The 15791-nt window shown below is 41.1% G+C and overlaps 1 protein-coding gene across 2 annotated transcripts; it reads left to right on the top strand.

The window, feature by feature from the left end:
* The first annotated feature begins 586 nt into the window (after positions 1-586).
* Positions 587-15355, top strand: LOC120302577 (protein eva-1 homolog C-like). 2 transcript variants are annotated; one of them, XM_039331190.1, is made up of 8 exons: positions 587-2493; positions 2996-3195; positions 5795-5918; positions 7405-7557; positions 9618-9761; positions 10786-10860; positions 13124-13216; positions 14139-15355. In XM_039331190.1, exons 1-8 carry the CDS (start codon positions 2394-2396, stop codon positions 14519-14521), a joined length of 1272 nt encoding a protein of 423 aa, XP_039187124.1. In that variant the 5' UTR covers positions 587-2393; the 3' UTR covers positions 14522-15355. The 2 variants fall into 2 exon arrangements, with proteins under 2 accessions (XP_039187124.1, XP_039187133.1); XM_039331199.1 differs by lacking the exon at positions 13124-13216 and having other exon boundaries at positions 588-2493.
* The last annotated feature ends 436 nt before the right edge of the window (positions 15356-15791 follow it).

Genomic DNA, 15791 nt, shown 5'->3' with positions numbered 1-15791 from the left:
TGTCAACTCCCAGAATTCCTGAGCCAGCACAAGTGGCTCAGGAATTCTGGGAGTTGACGTCCACGAGTCATAAAAGAGCCAAGGTTGACTACCCCTGATCTAGAGGAATGCCTTTTAAAATGGGTACAAATTTTGTTGTTGTTGTTAGTTGCGAAGTCGTGTCCGACCCATCGTGACCCCATGGACAACATTCCTCCAGGTCTTCCTGTCTTCTACCATCTTCTGGAGTCCATTTAAGCTCACACCTACTGCTTCAGTGACTCCATCCAGCCACCTCATTCTCTGTCGTCCCCTTCTTCTCTTGCCCTCCATCTTTCCCAGCATTAGGCCCTTCTCCAGTGAGTCCTTCCTTCTCATTAGACGGCCAAAGTATTTGAGTTTCAACTTCAGGATCTGGCCTTCTAAAGAGCAGTCAGGGTTGATCTCCTCTTGGACTGACTGGTTTGATCACGTTGAAGTCCAGGGGACTGGCAGGAGTCTTCTCCAGCACCATAGTTCAAAGGCCTCCATTCTTTGGCGCTCAGCCTTTCTTACGGTCCAACTTTCACAGCCATACATTGCAACTGGGGAAACCATGGCCTTGACTATACACACTTTTGTTGGCAGGGTGATGTCTCTGCTTTTTAGTATGCTGTCTAGATTTGCCATAGCTTTCCTCCCCAGGAGCAAGCGTCTTTTAATTTCTTGGCTGCAGTCTTCTACCAAATCTGAGCTTTCAAACTCTATGTCGCTTTGCACATTGTTAAAGAACTGACACAATGTGTGTTTTGCTGCAGTGGAGTTCTTCCACTTTAAATCTCTCCCTTCTTGGCAAGCAGTCTCTGTGTTAAACTTAACGTCTTGGAGGCTCATGGCACAATACAGCTGTTTAAATAGCAATGTAAACATTGAATTAATGGATGCTCTACTGTAGGCGTCTCTGGCTTTCAGATGTTGCTGAATTTTCACTTTTCAGCTCTTTAGGCAGCCTGAGCAATGGTGAGGGATCTTGGGAATTATATTCCGGGAACATCTGGAAAGCCACGGCGTGGTTTTTCTCTGCACAGTTAGAAATAGCAAAGGGCCACCATCGGGAATTAGAAACGGTTTAACTCAGGAAAACCCAAAGAGCGATGCTACCACAATGCGGAAAGGAATAATCTAATTAATTGGGTAAATGTTGTTGCTGAAAAAGAAGGGTAAACAGTTAATTAAAATAACAGTTGTCGGAAGAAATTGGGTAACAGCTAAATGAGCTTTTGCTACCAAGCTAGAATGAAATAGGATTTTGCTGGTAGTGTTGAGTATTTCTGGATTTTTTTTATGGAAGAGGTTTTGCTATTTTAAGCGTTGTGTGGGGCTCCCGTATACATTCGGATTCTTGCTGTTGCGGGAAGGCAGTGCCTGAAAAGTTCTGAATAGTTTCAATATAGAAAATAGCACGAAACTCCTATGGATCACTAATGTAGATTTTTACTATGGGGAGCTGCACTGGATGACAGTTAGCTTCCAGGTGCAATCAAACCAGCTCTTTGCCACCAGTAATCTTACTCAGTTCTTGGACATCCTGAGATGCCTTCTCTGGATTGAATCTGCATGTCTGACAAAAACTGGACAAGGGTCTTGTGAAGGGTCTCCACACTAAAAGAACACTATCTACAGTGATCACCTAACTGCATTTTCTTGGTGATGGTCTCTTCAGTGGAATAGCTTTCCCCCCGGACACCTCGATTGCCCCTTTTTGGCTGGGCTTCCAAAGAGTTGGGAAGACAGCTGTTCAGGAAAGTATTTGGGACAATATAGAATAGAATAACAGAGTTGGAAGGGACCTTGGAAGCCATCTAGTCCAACCCCCTGCTCAGGCAGGAAACCCTATATCATTTCAAACAAATGGTTGTCCAGTCTCTTCTTAAAAATGTCCAATGTTGGAGCATTCATCACTTCTATAAATATAAACCACTCTGCTGCTGTTGGGTAGCACTGCCAATGGATATTGCCACTATAATTATGGTGTTTATTGTTTTTAACCCATATTATTACTTCAATGCTACTCAGCAACTTTGCGAATTGAATGGCTTAGAGTCTATAGAAGGTTCTTACAAAAATAAAGTAAAATAATGAACTCAGACAAGGAAAAGGTGCATCTATCAGTGGAATAAAAAGCATTATTTTGGTTTTTAAGTTGGGGCCTGATGATGTCTAAAGCCAGCACAGGTTTACTGGATCTCTTTTAGTTAGCTAGCCACACACAAACATGCACGCACGCACACACACACGCATGCACACGCTGCCAGCCACGTACAGAACCAGCTCATTGTTAATGGACAATAGGAGTGTTTAGTTCCAGCAGCAGAAGGAGATGAGAGAGAACAGCAAATTGCACTGGGCTACATCAAGGCTGGCTATGCAGTGCCATGCCTGGATCCTGGCTAATGGGTTGGCTTTGGCTGGTTGCAACCGTGGTGAGCTTGTCCTGTTATCCAGCATTCCTGGAGGCAGCTCCTGAGTTTTCAGGTAAGTTTCTGAGATGATGGGCTAAAACTGGGAGGAAGGAGGGTCCTGATTTAACATTGCCCATTGCTTTCTTCTGGCTGACTGTGGTGAAGATGAGAGATGACAACATCTAAAGTTCTTAAACTTCTCTTATTCCTGCAGGGAAAACTGGGGCGATCAAAAGAAAGTGAGCTCATTCTGAGAGGGATGGTGTTTGTGTTTGACATGTCTGGACTAGACTGTCTCAATTTTCCTAAATATCAGTCTTCCTGAATTTGCGTTCTAGACTATACAATGTGAGGGTAATGTCTCATGTCTAATGCAGGGGCCCCCAAACTTGGCAACTTTAAGACTTCTGGATTTCAGTTCCCAGAATTTCCCACCCAGCATGGCTAGCTGCGGAATTCTGGGAGCTGATGTCCACAAGTCTTAACGTTCCCAAGCTTGGAGACCCCTGGCCTAATGTCAAGTGCAAGTAAGTTTTTCAAGGTTTCTGCCGTCTGTGACCTTCTTCTTCCACAAGGGTATCTGAGGAAGGTTTTGAAGAACCACACAATCCATGCCTGTGATGGGGAGCAACTAACAATACTTTGCCCCCACAAGACCTCCATTGCCGTACTTTCTGCTTTTTATGGACGAAGGGTACCCAGCCCAAACCTCTGTCCAGCCTCAGGAGAAATCTCTTGGGAGGACGTTGATTGCTCATCTGCAACAGCCCATCAGGTAAGACCTTCTAACATTGCAGAAGAGGATTTTTGTTTTTGTACAGATAGTCCTCGATTTATGAGCACAATTGAGCTCAAAGTTTGTTGAGAGTCGTGCCCATTTTATGACCTTTTGGGGGGGGGAGCAGTTGTTAAGAGAAACACTACAATTGTTTTTTTTTAATTAAAAGTTTTTAAAATTTTATACAATATATATCCCAAATCCCTCCCACCCCTCCCACCCCACTTCCCAGAGCTGATTACAGGGTTACAAATAAACAATCATAATCTAACTAACATTACCTAACTATACAAACAGTCAAATCTATAACATGCTTTAACTCCTTTTCAAAATAAATATTAACAAATTAAATACAAAAATAATAATATAGTTAAACCATAAAACTAAGAGTAATATCTGAAATTTACTCATAAGCTAAATAATACTTTTTAGTCTCATATTTATTCTGAATATAATCTATCCATCTTCTCCAAACCAAAATATATCTTTCTTGTGAGTAGTCCTTCAAATAAGCGGAAATCTTTGCCATTTCTGCTAAATTAGACACCTTGAGTATCCATTCTTCCATAGTAGGCAAAGAGTCTTTCTTCCAATATTGCCCCACCAATAATCTTGCAGCTGTTATAAGATTCAACATCAAATTAATCTCTTTAACATCAAAATCTACAATTTCGAAAAAATCTTATAATCTGTATTCAAAAGAGATATAGGTCCATAATTCTTAGGCTGGGTAAGATCCTCTTTCAGAATCAATGATAGAGAAGACTGCCTTCTCCAAGATGGGGGTACCTCTGCTCCCAACAAAATACTATTAAAAAGTTCCTTTAAATTATTATATATGCCAAAGAAAAATTAAATTAAATAAATATACTTGGATGAAAAGGGGTGAATTTTAACGTTGGAAATAGTATTAGAGTAAAAACAGTATATGCACTAAATAATATGAGAATATTTGTATGATCACCATGCTTAGATGGAATTCCGGTCAAGTCTTATAAAAAATATGAGTGTTACTGTAATGAATAATGTTGGATTCCTAGTAAGTAGTAGAATATGAAAGAAAGGAAATGTAAATAAGAAACAACGGGGCAATAAGGACAAATATTTCAAAGAAGAAAGAGGGGGGAAATGTAAAGAATAGAAGAGTACTGTTACAAATTGCTGTTAACAAAAAAGGATATATTACGTGTGTATGTGTGTAATGTTTGTTGTGCTTTGTTTTGTTTTGTTGGTCTAAAATAAAATAAAAAGTTAAAAAAAAGTTCCTTTAATGGTACTAACACTACAATTGTTAACTGAACCCTTTCTCTTCCCAGCATTAAGCGAAAATGCTAGGGAGAGAGAGAGAGAGAGAGAGAGAGAGAGAGAGAGAGAGAGAGAGAGAGAGAGAACTCATCTTCCTATCCTTTTTTAAAAAGCTGTTTCCCCTTTTTAATGATGTGGAATCATTAAGCAAATAAAGCAATCAACAAGAATGAAGGGAGCGTCAGAAAAAGAAAGCCTTCTAGGAGGCAGGACTATTGGTTTCCTTGAGGGCAAAGGAAGAGCGACAGAGAATGAGGGCTTTTCTGGGTCAGCCTTCTCAACATGGGGCATCTCAGCTAAATGAAACCCCTGGCAGCCAGTGCTGGAGATCCCTTTTTGATTACCAATCTCTTAAGTGCCACAGCAAGGGCATAACAATCCTAGTTGGATTGTTGAGTTGTCTGAGCCAAGAACAGAACCCCCCCCCCCCAGAAGGTTTGGGGAAAGGCAGGCTGCCATCTAGTGGCTAGCAAAGCGATGCACTTGGGAGCTGCCCAAAGGCTTGGCTGGTGTTGAGACTTCTCCTGGAGATGGCTTGGGAAAGACCTGGGAATGTGAGGGCAAAGTGTTTTCCTGCTTTTACCACAAAGAGCCAAACTAGACTTAGGGCATAAGAGGAAACCAGGCCACCAAAGAACAAGCACCTGAATGTTGACTGTGTGACCGTAGGGATTCTGCAGTGGTTACAAGTATATAAAAAGAATAGAATAGAATAGAATAGAATAGAATAGAATAGAATAGAATAGAATAGAATAGAATAGAACAGAGAGGAGAGAGAATAGAATAGAATAGAATAGAACACAACAGAACAGAATAGAATAGAGAGGAGAGAGAATAGAATAGAATAGAACAGAACAGAACAGAATAGAATAGAATAGAATAGAATACAGAATAGAACAGAACAGAACATTACAGAACAGAACAGAACAGAATAGAATAGAATAGAGAGGAGAGAGAACAGAACAGAACAGAACAGAACAGAATAGAGAGGAGAGAGAATAGAATAGAATAGAATAGAATAGAATAGAATAGAATAGAATAGAATAGAATAGAATAGAATAGAATAGAATAGAAGAGTAGAGTAGAGTAGAGTAGAATAGAAGAGTAGAGTAGAGTAGAGTAGAGCTGGAAGAGACCTTGGAGGTCTTCTAGTCCAGCCCCCTGATCAAGCACTTGTGGTACATTTATTTTTTCAATGGTGGGTTGTAGAGAACCTATGCACTTCTATGGAATAGATGTGGTCTTTCTAAATTAGATATGGCTACACTTAACACATTTCCTTTTCCACCAGAAAATGATGGATGAGTGCCAGGACCACCGATGGTGCCATTTCCTTGTCCACAGCCGAGTGTTCGGGCCTGATCCGTGCCCAGGAACACACAAATACTTGGTGGTTTCCTACAAATGCAGACCTGGTGAGTGACTTCAGCAAGGCATTAATGTGGAAAAGGAGAAAACTTGTAGCTCTACCCTTCCGGAGAATTGCAAGGGGTTCTCCAAAGCTGCTATAACATCATTAGTAGAGGCCAAAAGTTTAATCTATCTGGAGGGCTTTGGGGAAAGGGTGAAAGCTGGTGATGCAGATAAGAGACTTCTCAGAGGAAGGCTGGATAATTGGATCCACTCTATGATTCTTCAGAAATTCCTCAACAGACCATTTGTTCACATAACAAGAAGTGGCACGGCTAGCATCCCACTAAGTTAATCTGAGAGAGCCAGTCTGGTATGGTGGTTAAGGCATTAGTCTAAAAACCAGGAGAGTGTGAGTTCTAGTCCTACTTTAGGCACAAAGACAGCTGGGTGACCTTGGGGCAGTCCCTCTTTTTCAGCCCTAGTTGAGGTAATGCCCAACCATTTCTGAAAAAATCTTGCCAAGAAAACTCACTTATCCAGACAGTCTGCAAGAACTGGACACAATTCAATGGAAGAGAGAGAGAGAGAAAAAAGGCTTATCTAAACACCTGTTGAATTTGAGAAAGCAAATTTTGAAGCTTTATCTGGAAACACATATAACTGTTGATTAAAATCTCTGGGGCTAAATCATACTTAATTGTAGTTTGACTAACTCTGGTCATTGAATTATTGCATAAAACACAGTTGTCCGGGTCTACGCAAAACATTATCCAGCACTTACAACCTTTAAGAGTTGATATCAGCTCAAAAGAATTCCTTTTCAGGTTTTAGCATGTTGTTCTGATAACCTGTTCTTTTTTAAAAAAAAACAAACAAATTTTATTGGTTTTTTAAAATTCTTAAAGCAACATATTCAAGACACACCGTGGTGTTGGGGTAATCAAACATCTTAAAACAAGACATATATTATCTCTTGAGGTATTAACTAGAGCAATCCGGCAAGATGAACAGATCCAAGGTCTAGAAATCAAGAAAGAGACATTTAAAATACAAGCCTTTGCAGATGGAATGTCATGTTTGTCCATTGTTGTTTTAATTGTATTATGAATAAAAAATTTTTTTTAAAAAAAACAAGACATATATACATAATATAATCAATACGTCAAATATTCCCTCTCTTTTCCCCTCAAATAGCATAATATATTTAGAATATCCAATTCTAGCTTAAATTTATTCAACCTGAACCTGTTTTTAAGCTTCATCAATTTCTACCATAATCAAATTAACTTTAAATAAAAACATTTTCAATTCAAATATCCCTTCCACATATGTTCTACTTTCTTAATTTTATCAAAATCTTATTTGTTTCTTCTTCCATTACTCTCCCTTATTTAGAGTAAAATATTAATCTATCCTGTACCTCTGATAACCTGTTCTGATAGTCCCTTATCTCAAACATGGCCTTCATAAAAGGAAAAGGGATTGTAAAATATTTCGGAGCAAGGAGGGGAATCAAGACTATGAGGAATGACTGTTTTTCATTTCCAGCCAATTTTCGTCTCAAGACTGTATGTGAAAATGACAAGATGAGGCTACAGTGTCGGAGTAACTCAGTTCTAGCTATTTATTCTTCGGTCTATGGACGACCTTTGCGAGGAAAGTTGGAGTGTAATTCTATGAACGGGACAGAGCCTGAAATAGGTCAGCATCTGCTAAGACAATCCTAAGCATTTTCTGCACTTGGTGAGTCTGTGGGTCCTTCCACATCAGGATCTGGTGCCAGCTGGAAGTTTGCTCAGGACCTCTGTATTTCCATCATGGCGACTGGTTGGAGATCTTTCCCCAATGCACCAAATCCTCTGACAATCTCCCAGGTCCTGAAAGGGGAAGGGTGGTTGGTTGGTTTTGTTGCTTCCTTTAAGCAGCCCAGTCCAAGCAAAGAAAGCTGAAATTGATCAGAGTTCTATCATTGATCCTAGGGCGGTGTGTAAAATGCCACACTACTGTTTTTCCTCCTCCTTTTCATTTTTTTTTCCTTTTGAGTTGAAGTGGAGATGAGGGAAACTTTGTTGTTGCTGAGCCAGTTGTGATGGGTGCCAGCCTTTTGAAATGCTAAGGAGGCCTTCTGAGGCTTGGAGAGGGAAAGAGATCCCTTGAAGTATCACCTCCTTCAGACACACAACTCTGGTTCATCTCCCCTCTTGGATATCTCTTCTACCCTTCTGCAAGACCAAATGGGGCAGTTCCACACTGGAGGTGGCTGCTGCATTGTTGGAATTCATTGTTAGAATGTATTTTTGTGCAACAACTACAGTCGTATTCAGTCAGGAGATGGCAGTGTTTACAATTTTGGATCTATGGTATATACTCTATGTTCTTTTGTTTTCTGTTTCCCGTTACAGAAAAACAGTTAAGCAGTAAAGCACATGGTGACTGTACACTTTGTTTGATCTGTGGTGCTATATATAAACAGAATTTCTAACATGGATTGATGGCAGATTCCACCTATCCTCTCCCTTGCTTTCTGCTCACCACCCATCCATCTTCCTGATTATCATATCGATGTATTTATTCTAATTGTGTTCTTTTGTTATAGTTTATTTTATTGTTCTATTATTGTACTCCTGTTTATACTCCTTTCATTTTTCTTCCTTTTTATTATTGTAAGCCACCTAAAGTAGCCCCGTGGCAAGATAGGGTGCAAACAAATGCAATAAACAAACAAACAAATAATTTACTTATCTATGGATGTAGCTAGTTCTGAGCTGGGGCTTCATTACTGGACACAAAAGTCAACAATTAGTATTGCTGGCAACTGCCAAGAGGCACACTCTAGCAAGGGCTGATGCCAATCTCTTGTGCCCTTGTTTTGCAACTCCTTTTGTTGCCTGTTGATTGCCTGCTCAGTTCTGGCCCTTTCCCTGGTTAGAGTATTGATTCTCCATCCAGCAGAAACCAACATTGGCATGAAATTTGCTCTCCGTGTAGCCAACTCTATTCTCCCTTTATGGCTTATTTCAGTTGAAAGTTGGGCAAGTGAGATGTTGAGGTCAAAAAGAATACACTTCACGATGACACTGTTGTGTGGTGAGACTAACACTGAAGGAGCTTGGGCTCTTTCCAGGAATGCTTTCTACAGCAGGGTTTTATTCAAATAATTCTGCAGGGTTTCCAGAGAGACGAAAGACAAAAAGGAGAAAAATGCATGTAGGACATCCATTGTTAAAAAGGGTGGATTTGTTCTCCTTCAGAAATAAAAATAAAATAAACCCACACTTGACATTTTGTGGATTCTGGTTTTTTATTTTTTTAAAAGCTAATAGCTTCATGGCCTGAAAAAACTTGAACGACCCATCTCTAGGGCACCAAATGTGATGAACTGGTCCTTCCAAATATTTTAACTCTAGGATCTCCTGAGCATCGCCTGAGCAAAACATCTGGAACATCTCTTGATGAACAGCTTTGTTTGCTTTGAGAATCTGAACAAGATGATTCACTCACGCCATGCCTGCATTTTGTAAACGATGAATGAAAGCCATCTCCAACTTTACACCAAGCTGGTGACTATCGAATACATATCTGAGAGAATATGGTGCCTCAACTCTAACAAAACTTGTGATCGCCCATTTGAGACTGACTCTGGTAGACAGTCAGTCTTTGGGAAAGTGTTTGGAAAGTCCACAATTGAGCAAATCTCCAGAATCTGCCATTTCTCCACTCCCAACAGGACTGACTGCGTTGTGTATGTGTGTGATTTGTAGAATGCACAGCTCCGGATGCCTTGAGAAGAGTTTCCCAGAGGTGCCACAAGAAGAGGAATTGCACCATTGTTGCTAACACGGCTACATTTGGAGATCCGTGTTTCCCAGGGGTGAAGAAACAATTGAGAGTGTCCTACACTTGTGGTAAGCAGAACAACAAATTCACCTGCTGATATTTGGGGTGGGAAGGACAAGCGACAAACAAGCTAAGTGATCAGTTCTCCATTCCAAGTTAGACATGTTTAGAGCTTTGGTATACAAGTAGCCCTTGACTTATAATCATTCATTTAGCAACCCTGCACAAATTACAACGACAGTGTAAAAAGTGACTTAGGACTGTTTTTTCACAACTCTTGCAGCATCCCCATGGTCCTGTGATCAAAATTTGGATGCTTGGCCACTCATGCATATTTATGACGGCTCGCATGAGGGTTAGGCGGTTCCCTTTTGCGACCTGACAATGAATATGAAATGAGCCGAGGTGGCGCAGCAGTTAGAGTGCAGTACTGCAGGCCACTTTAGCTGACTGTGTTCAGCAGGTCAGCGGTTCAAATCTCACCGGCTCAAGGTTGACTCAGCCTTCCATCCTTCCGGGGTAGGTAAAATGAGGACCCAGATTGTTGGGGGCAATGTAAATATATATATACATTGCTTACTGGTGTACACCGCTTAGAGAATGCTTGCACTTAAAGCGGTATATAAGTCTCATAAAATAAATAAATAAATAAATAAGTCAATGGGGGAATCCAAACCATGTTGCTTACTTAACAACTGCCGTGATTCACTTAATAACTGTGACAAGAAAGGTTGTAAAAATGGGGCAAAGCTCACTTAACAGCTGTCTCGCTTAGCAAGAGAAATGTTGGGGTCAATTGTGGTCGTAAGTCAAGGACTACTTTTATCTGGAAAAAAAAAATCCTTGTCAAATCAAAGCCACAGCTTATATGGCCCGATACTTTTCCTCCTAAGAGTGGAATCATACTCATCCCCCAGGGCTAAGTAAGTATTTAGTGACGTCCAGCTCTCTCTTAGTGCTAGTATAACCAATCGCTTCTTTTCAGAAAGTCTATTTTTTGTGTATGTTAACTTTGCCCCTGGGAAAAATAACTTTTAGACAAGCTTTTGTTTGCTTTTCCCATCACCTGCAGTTCTGTGTGTTGTCTTTCAGTGCCAAGGCAGTTGCTAGAAGAGGCGACACGTGAATCACAGGAAGATCCCTTCTCAATCTCAGATTACACCCACGGTAATTATCCCGCCTTGATTTTAATCCACAGTACTTCTCTGGATGGAGAAGTATCTGGGAAAAGCCGCCTCCCGACAACCTTCTCCTATGGAGATTCATTCATTCATTCATTCATTCATTCATTCATCCAGGTCAAGGTTGTCCCATGGTGCTTTTCCAAAAGGCAACTGGACCGTCTTGGTGTTTTTTTTCCCTGTGAAAATGTTTCACTTCTCATCCAAGAACTAAACTGAAGAAGCTTCTTGACTGAGAAGAGGAACATTTTCAAAGAAAAACAAACAAACAAGATAGTCCAGCTGCCTTTTGAAAGAATACCTTTGGAACAATCTTCTCCTGCATCACATGGTGTAGAGGTGACCGTCCTTGAACTTGTGAAGGCCAGGAATGGGTGCAAAGAAACCAGAAGCCACGATGTGTCTGCTAAAGAATAGAACAGCAGTGTTAGATGAAACTCCAGAGTTTGCTACAAGAACGTAACTTTCTCCTGTCCAAGAAATAGTTCCATAAGGACTGAACCTGGTTAGTAGCCACCCAAGGCAAAACAAGACTTGGATATGAAAAATAGAACATTAAAGGAAAGACCAAAAAAAAAATCTTTGATTGAAGCCCGCCAATCACAGGCTGGAAACATGAACAGGATCAAGTGGAGGGATGATGTTCTTGCTACATTTTTCCATAGGTTCCCTCAGATTATGTTCAGGTAGCAGGCCAAATTTTCACAGACCATTTTGCATCCAAAATAGAAAGTCACTGTAGAAAGGGTGGGTGCCCTTGGAATGGTTTTCCCAAAGGGGTGCCTTTTGTTTGGGAATTCTGGGACCCAAATTTCTAGCCTGGTGAGAAGGGTGCCAGTTGGGCCAAACATGCCCTAGAGAAAAAGCTGGAAAGTCAGCCCAAGGAAAGGAAGGAAGATGCTTCCTAAGAACCCTTGATGTCCTCCAGATGTTGCCATGATATATCTCTCAACACCAGCTGGATTGAACCAGGGTGAGAAATCCTGGGATCGGTAGCTCAGAAGCTCTGAAGGATCTCGTATTCTCCACCTTTAGTCTGCGCGATGGAAGGGAGCCTTCCTCAGTGGTAGCAGGAAGTGCCTGAGAAATGCGAGCAAGTGTTCTCCATCCGTGAAATCCACTCTCCAGCTTTTGAATCCGGCATCTCTTTCACCTCAGCTGCACTGGGCACCTCTGACCTGAAGAGAACAGAGATCCCAGTGGATTCTGCTCTCCCCTCGGTGGCTCTTTTCTGATTTCCCCATGGCATGAGATTTCAGCTGGGCTCCCCAAGGGAAAACTGCATTCCCTCAAGAAACCTGTTGTATTTCTGCAGATAATAAACCTGTAGCAGCCTGTAGGACTGACATAATTCCTTTCTATTAGAACATAATCCCTTCCCAGGATTTTGCTGCTGGAACATGGAGGCACATTGCCAAATAATAGCAAGATAATTTCCTGCTGGCTTCTGATGAGAAATGAAACGACTGTGAATTCCCACCACATAATAAGCTTGGTTCAAGGGTTGTTTGGCTCTTTTGTTCTTGACAGCATAGCATGTTGTACATCGCAGGCTATTCGGTTCAATGCAGTGTGGCAAGCCGGAAATGCATTAATCTGGTAACCAGCTGAAGCATATTGTGCCAATGGGGCTGTTATAACTGTGAGCAGACACAGCGGAGTGTCTTGCCTGAGGTCACAGTGGAGTGTCTTGCCTGCAGTCAGTCTGTGGGAATGGAGTCATAAATATATCTTCCATTTTTGCACAGTTTAGAACGTTGGGATGGTATGGGTAGAGACGCAAAATGGCTGCCTTAAACTTTCCTTGCTCCCTCCCTGTGCACTTTGGAAACATGGTCCTTCTCATACCTTCTACCTGACCAAAGGTGGATATTACTGGCCACATTCATCTGGAAAACTTCCTATGAGATCATATCAACAGAACATCATCATGAAAACTGCATCAGTGATGCTATTGGCCTGATGATCTCATCAGTGAGATACTCCCACTTCCTTGTCTGATGTCATTTCTCCTCCCTCTGGAGCCCTTGGCCATTGAAACCATTGAAACCAGTGGCACAGAAGAAGATATAAGTTTTATTAGTCAAAAGGTCACCCATCTCCTATCTGGCAGGTGTGGCCTTCGAAAGATGCATGAGCCAGTGAGTTTGTGCTTGTCCCTTAAGTGATCTAGACTAAGAAAAGGAACGTTCTTCTCTTACTACCAGAGGCATCCTTAGTAAGACCATCCTATCCCTTATTTGCTACAGGTGGCTGGTACACCGGGCCGAGGCTGTCCAAGCAGTTCCAAGAAAATCTGATGATATTTACTAACTCTCTGGAAACAATAGCCCATATTTGGGGTACGTGTGATCATTCGTGACCCTACAGGAGTTCATGAGGTGACAACAGAATTTCATCCCATACGACACAACCTGTAACCAGATCCCGCCATGCCTTCTAGCATGGCAGAGATTCCAATGTACTTGAAGAGTTCTTCAAAATGTTGGGAGAAATTCAAATTCTGCCTTGAAAGTAACACACGTTGAACTATATAGCACAATCAGACATCAGCAGCTGTCCCCAAGAAATGTTTCGTGATGTTTTGTATTCGGTTATAACATGCTGTATGATAATTTTATGTTGGAAAGCATTTTATAAAATTTGCCAAATTTCAATTCCATGGGAGTCAGGGGGATCCTGGATTTTGGATGTATTTTGTAGGTTAGCCAATTTAAGGTGCTTTAATTGCAAAAAAGGTTTTGTGCTATCATGCACCATTTGGCCTACTTAAAGGTTACAGACACAGGTATTTTAGTAGTATAGATTTTCATAACCCTTTGGGATTCCACTAGCCCTGTGACTCTTTTTCATTTCTCTCCCACCATTGAGAATTTAGGGCAAATTTATATCCAGCCGTGTGACCAGAAAACTATTTAACTTTTCATCTTCAGGATTCAGGGATTAGAGGATGTGGTGTATATCACGTGCAAAGGCACACTCTGTTGGTTGAACATAGTAGAGAAGAAACAGGCTAGTTATATTTATTTTTCATTCAACTTAAGAGAAATTAAATTTATTTTTTTCTCCTGGCCTCATCAGTTACTTTTTGGATTGTAGGACCCAGGAAGCTACTACAAAGCCAAATATGGTCCTCTACCTGGACAAACACTGAACATTCCAGGGAACTGTGATGGGTTCAATAAACAAGGGTTGAACAAGCCCTGGCTTATAGCGGTTTTCTGAATTCAGACTAACTATATTGAACATCATCTCTCTTTGCAGGTGTTCCTGAAAAGGTGGGCTTTTATTTCCTATGTGGGGTATCTGGAGGGTTGGTGCTTCTCCTCCTCTTCTTTGCCCCCAAGACAACCTTCTTGCGTGACCTCAAGGAGGCCTTCAAAAAGGCAGATGTGACTGACTCCTTGCAGCTGGAGACAACCAAGTTGCAGGATGACCAAGATGAAGAAAATCGGGAGGAAAGCTCTTCAGAGTCCTCTTTCGGCCATCTTACCTCCAATTACCGGAACACCAACATCTTTGGGTCGGAACTGACTGCGGCCTTGGAGGGGGCAGCTGATGAAAGAGGCCACATGGGAGACGAGATTTGGATCCCCAAGGAATCCAGCCCATATGCCATCCACAAAATTAAGTCAGCCACCAAATGAAAAGAACCAACCTTGGAAGATGGGCAGAGTGAGCTGCACTGAGTGAATACAGGTAGACCTTGACATAATTAGGATCACCAATTGGGACCAGAATAACCGCAGTCAAGGGAATCATGGTCATTAAGGAAATCTGGCTTCCTCCATTGACTTTGTTTGTGGGAAGATTGCAAAGAGTGATCACATGACCCCCGGGATTCTGCAACCCTTGTAAATATATGCCTACTCCCAAGTTCCTGAATTTTGACCCTGTGACCGAAGGGATGCTGCAATGGTTATACATACCTGTTGTACGTCTCTTTTTTCAGTGCTGTTGTAACTTTGAACCGTCACTATACAAATGGTTGTAAGTATGTGAACTTCAGAGCTTGTGAGGATGGATGACAGTTTGTTACACCACCCATCTTAAAAGGATTTGCAGGGGGGGAGGAGATACAGTGAGCACAGGTAGATTCCCTGCAGACCCAGGGACAGTTCCTTTTGGCCATGATTACTGAAAATGATGCTAATAATGTAACAATATATTTTCAATATAATTTTCAATTTACGGGGGAATGCACTGGAAAAAGCAATGATGTTTGGAAAAAGTTAGCAATAAAAGGACACCTGGCCACCAAAGAACATGGTGGCTGGACACTATCAAAACTGACACTAGCCAGAGCATAGAATAACTCAAGGAAACAGTACAGATCAGAAGACATGGAGAGATCTGGCCCATAGAATTGCCAAGAAGCAAGAATAGCATACGCACAGTTCTGGAAAAATGAGAATATACGATCAGAGGAAGAAGTGATAAGAAAAATCCTGGACTGTGCTGAGATGGACAAATTAACAAAAGAGATAAAAGAAAAGGAAGACACAGAGTACTATCTAATATGGAACAAGTGGTATGACTGGTGGGAGACTAGAAATAATAGAGGAGAATAAATGTGGAAAGGTCAAAAGTGGAAAATGTGTGTATAATAATGTATAGTAATAATAATATGTATTGTTCTTAGTATGAAGTATAGTATGAAGGAAGAAAAATGCAAATAAGAAATAACGGGGCAACAAGGACAAATATTCTAAAGAAGAATAAGGGGGGGGAAATGTAAATAATAGAAGATTACCGTTACGAAATCGCTGTTAAAAAAAAGGAGGCGTATACACTGTGTGTGTACGTGTGTTGTGTTTTGTTTTGTTGGTTTAAAAAATTAAAAATTAAAAAAAAAGAATCGCCAAGAGTTGGCACAACTGAATGGATAACATCATCATCATCATATTTTCGATCTGT

Source organism: Crotalus tigris, unplaced genomic scaffold, assembly GCF_016545835.1.
Source record: "Crotalus tigris isolate CLP2741 ecotype Arizona unplaced genomic scaffold, ASM1654583v1 scf7180000017622.5263843, whole genome shotgun sequence".
Taxonomy (NCBI): domain Eukaryota; kingdom Metazoa; phylum Chordata; class Lepidosauria; order Squamata; family Viperidae; genus Crotalus; species Crotalus tigris.
The sequence above is the reverse complement of the archived record's forward strand: the minus strand, read 5'-3'. Positions and strand labels throughout refer to the sequence as shown.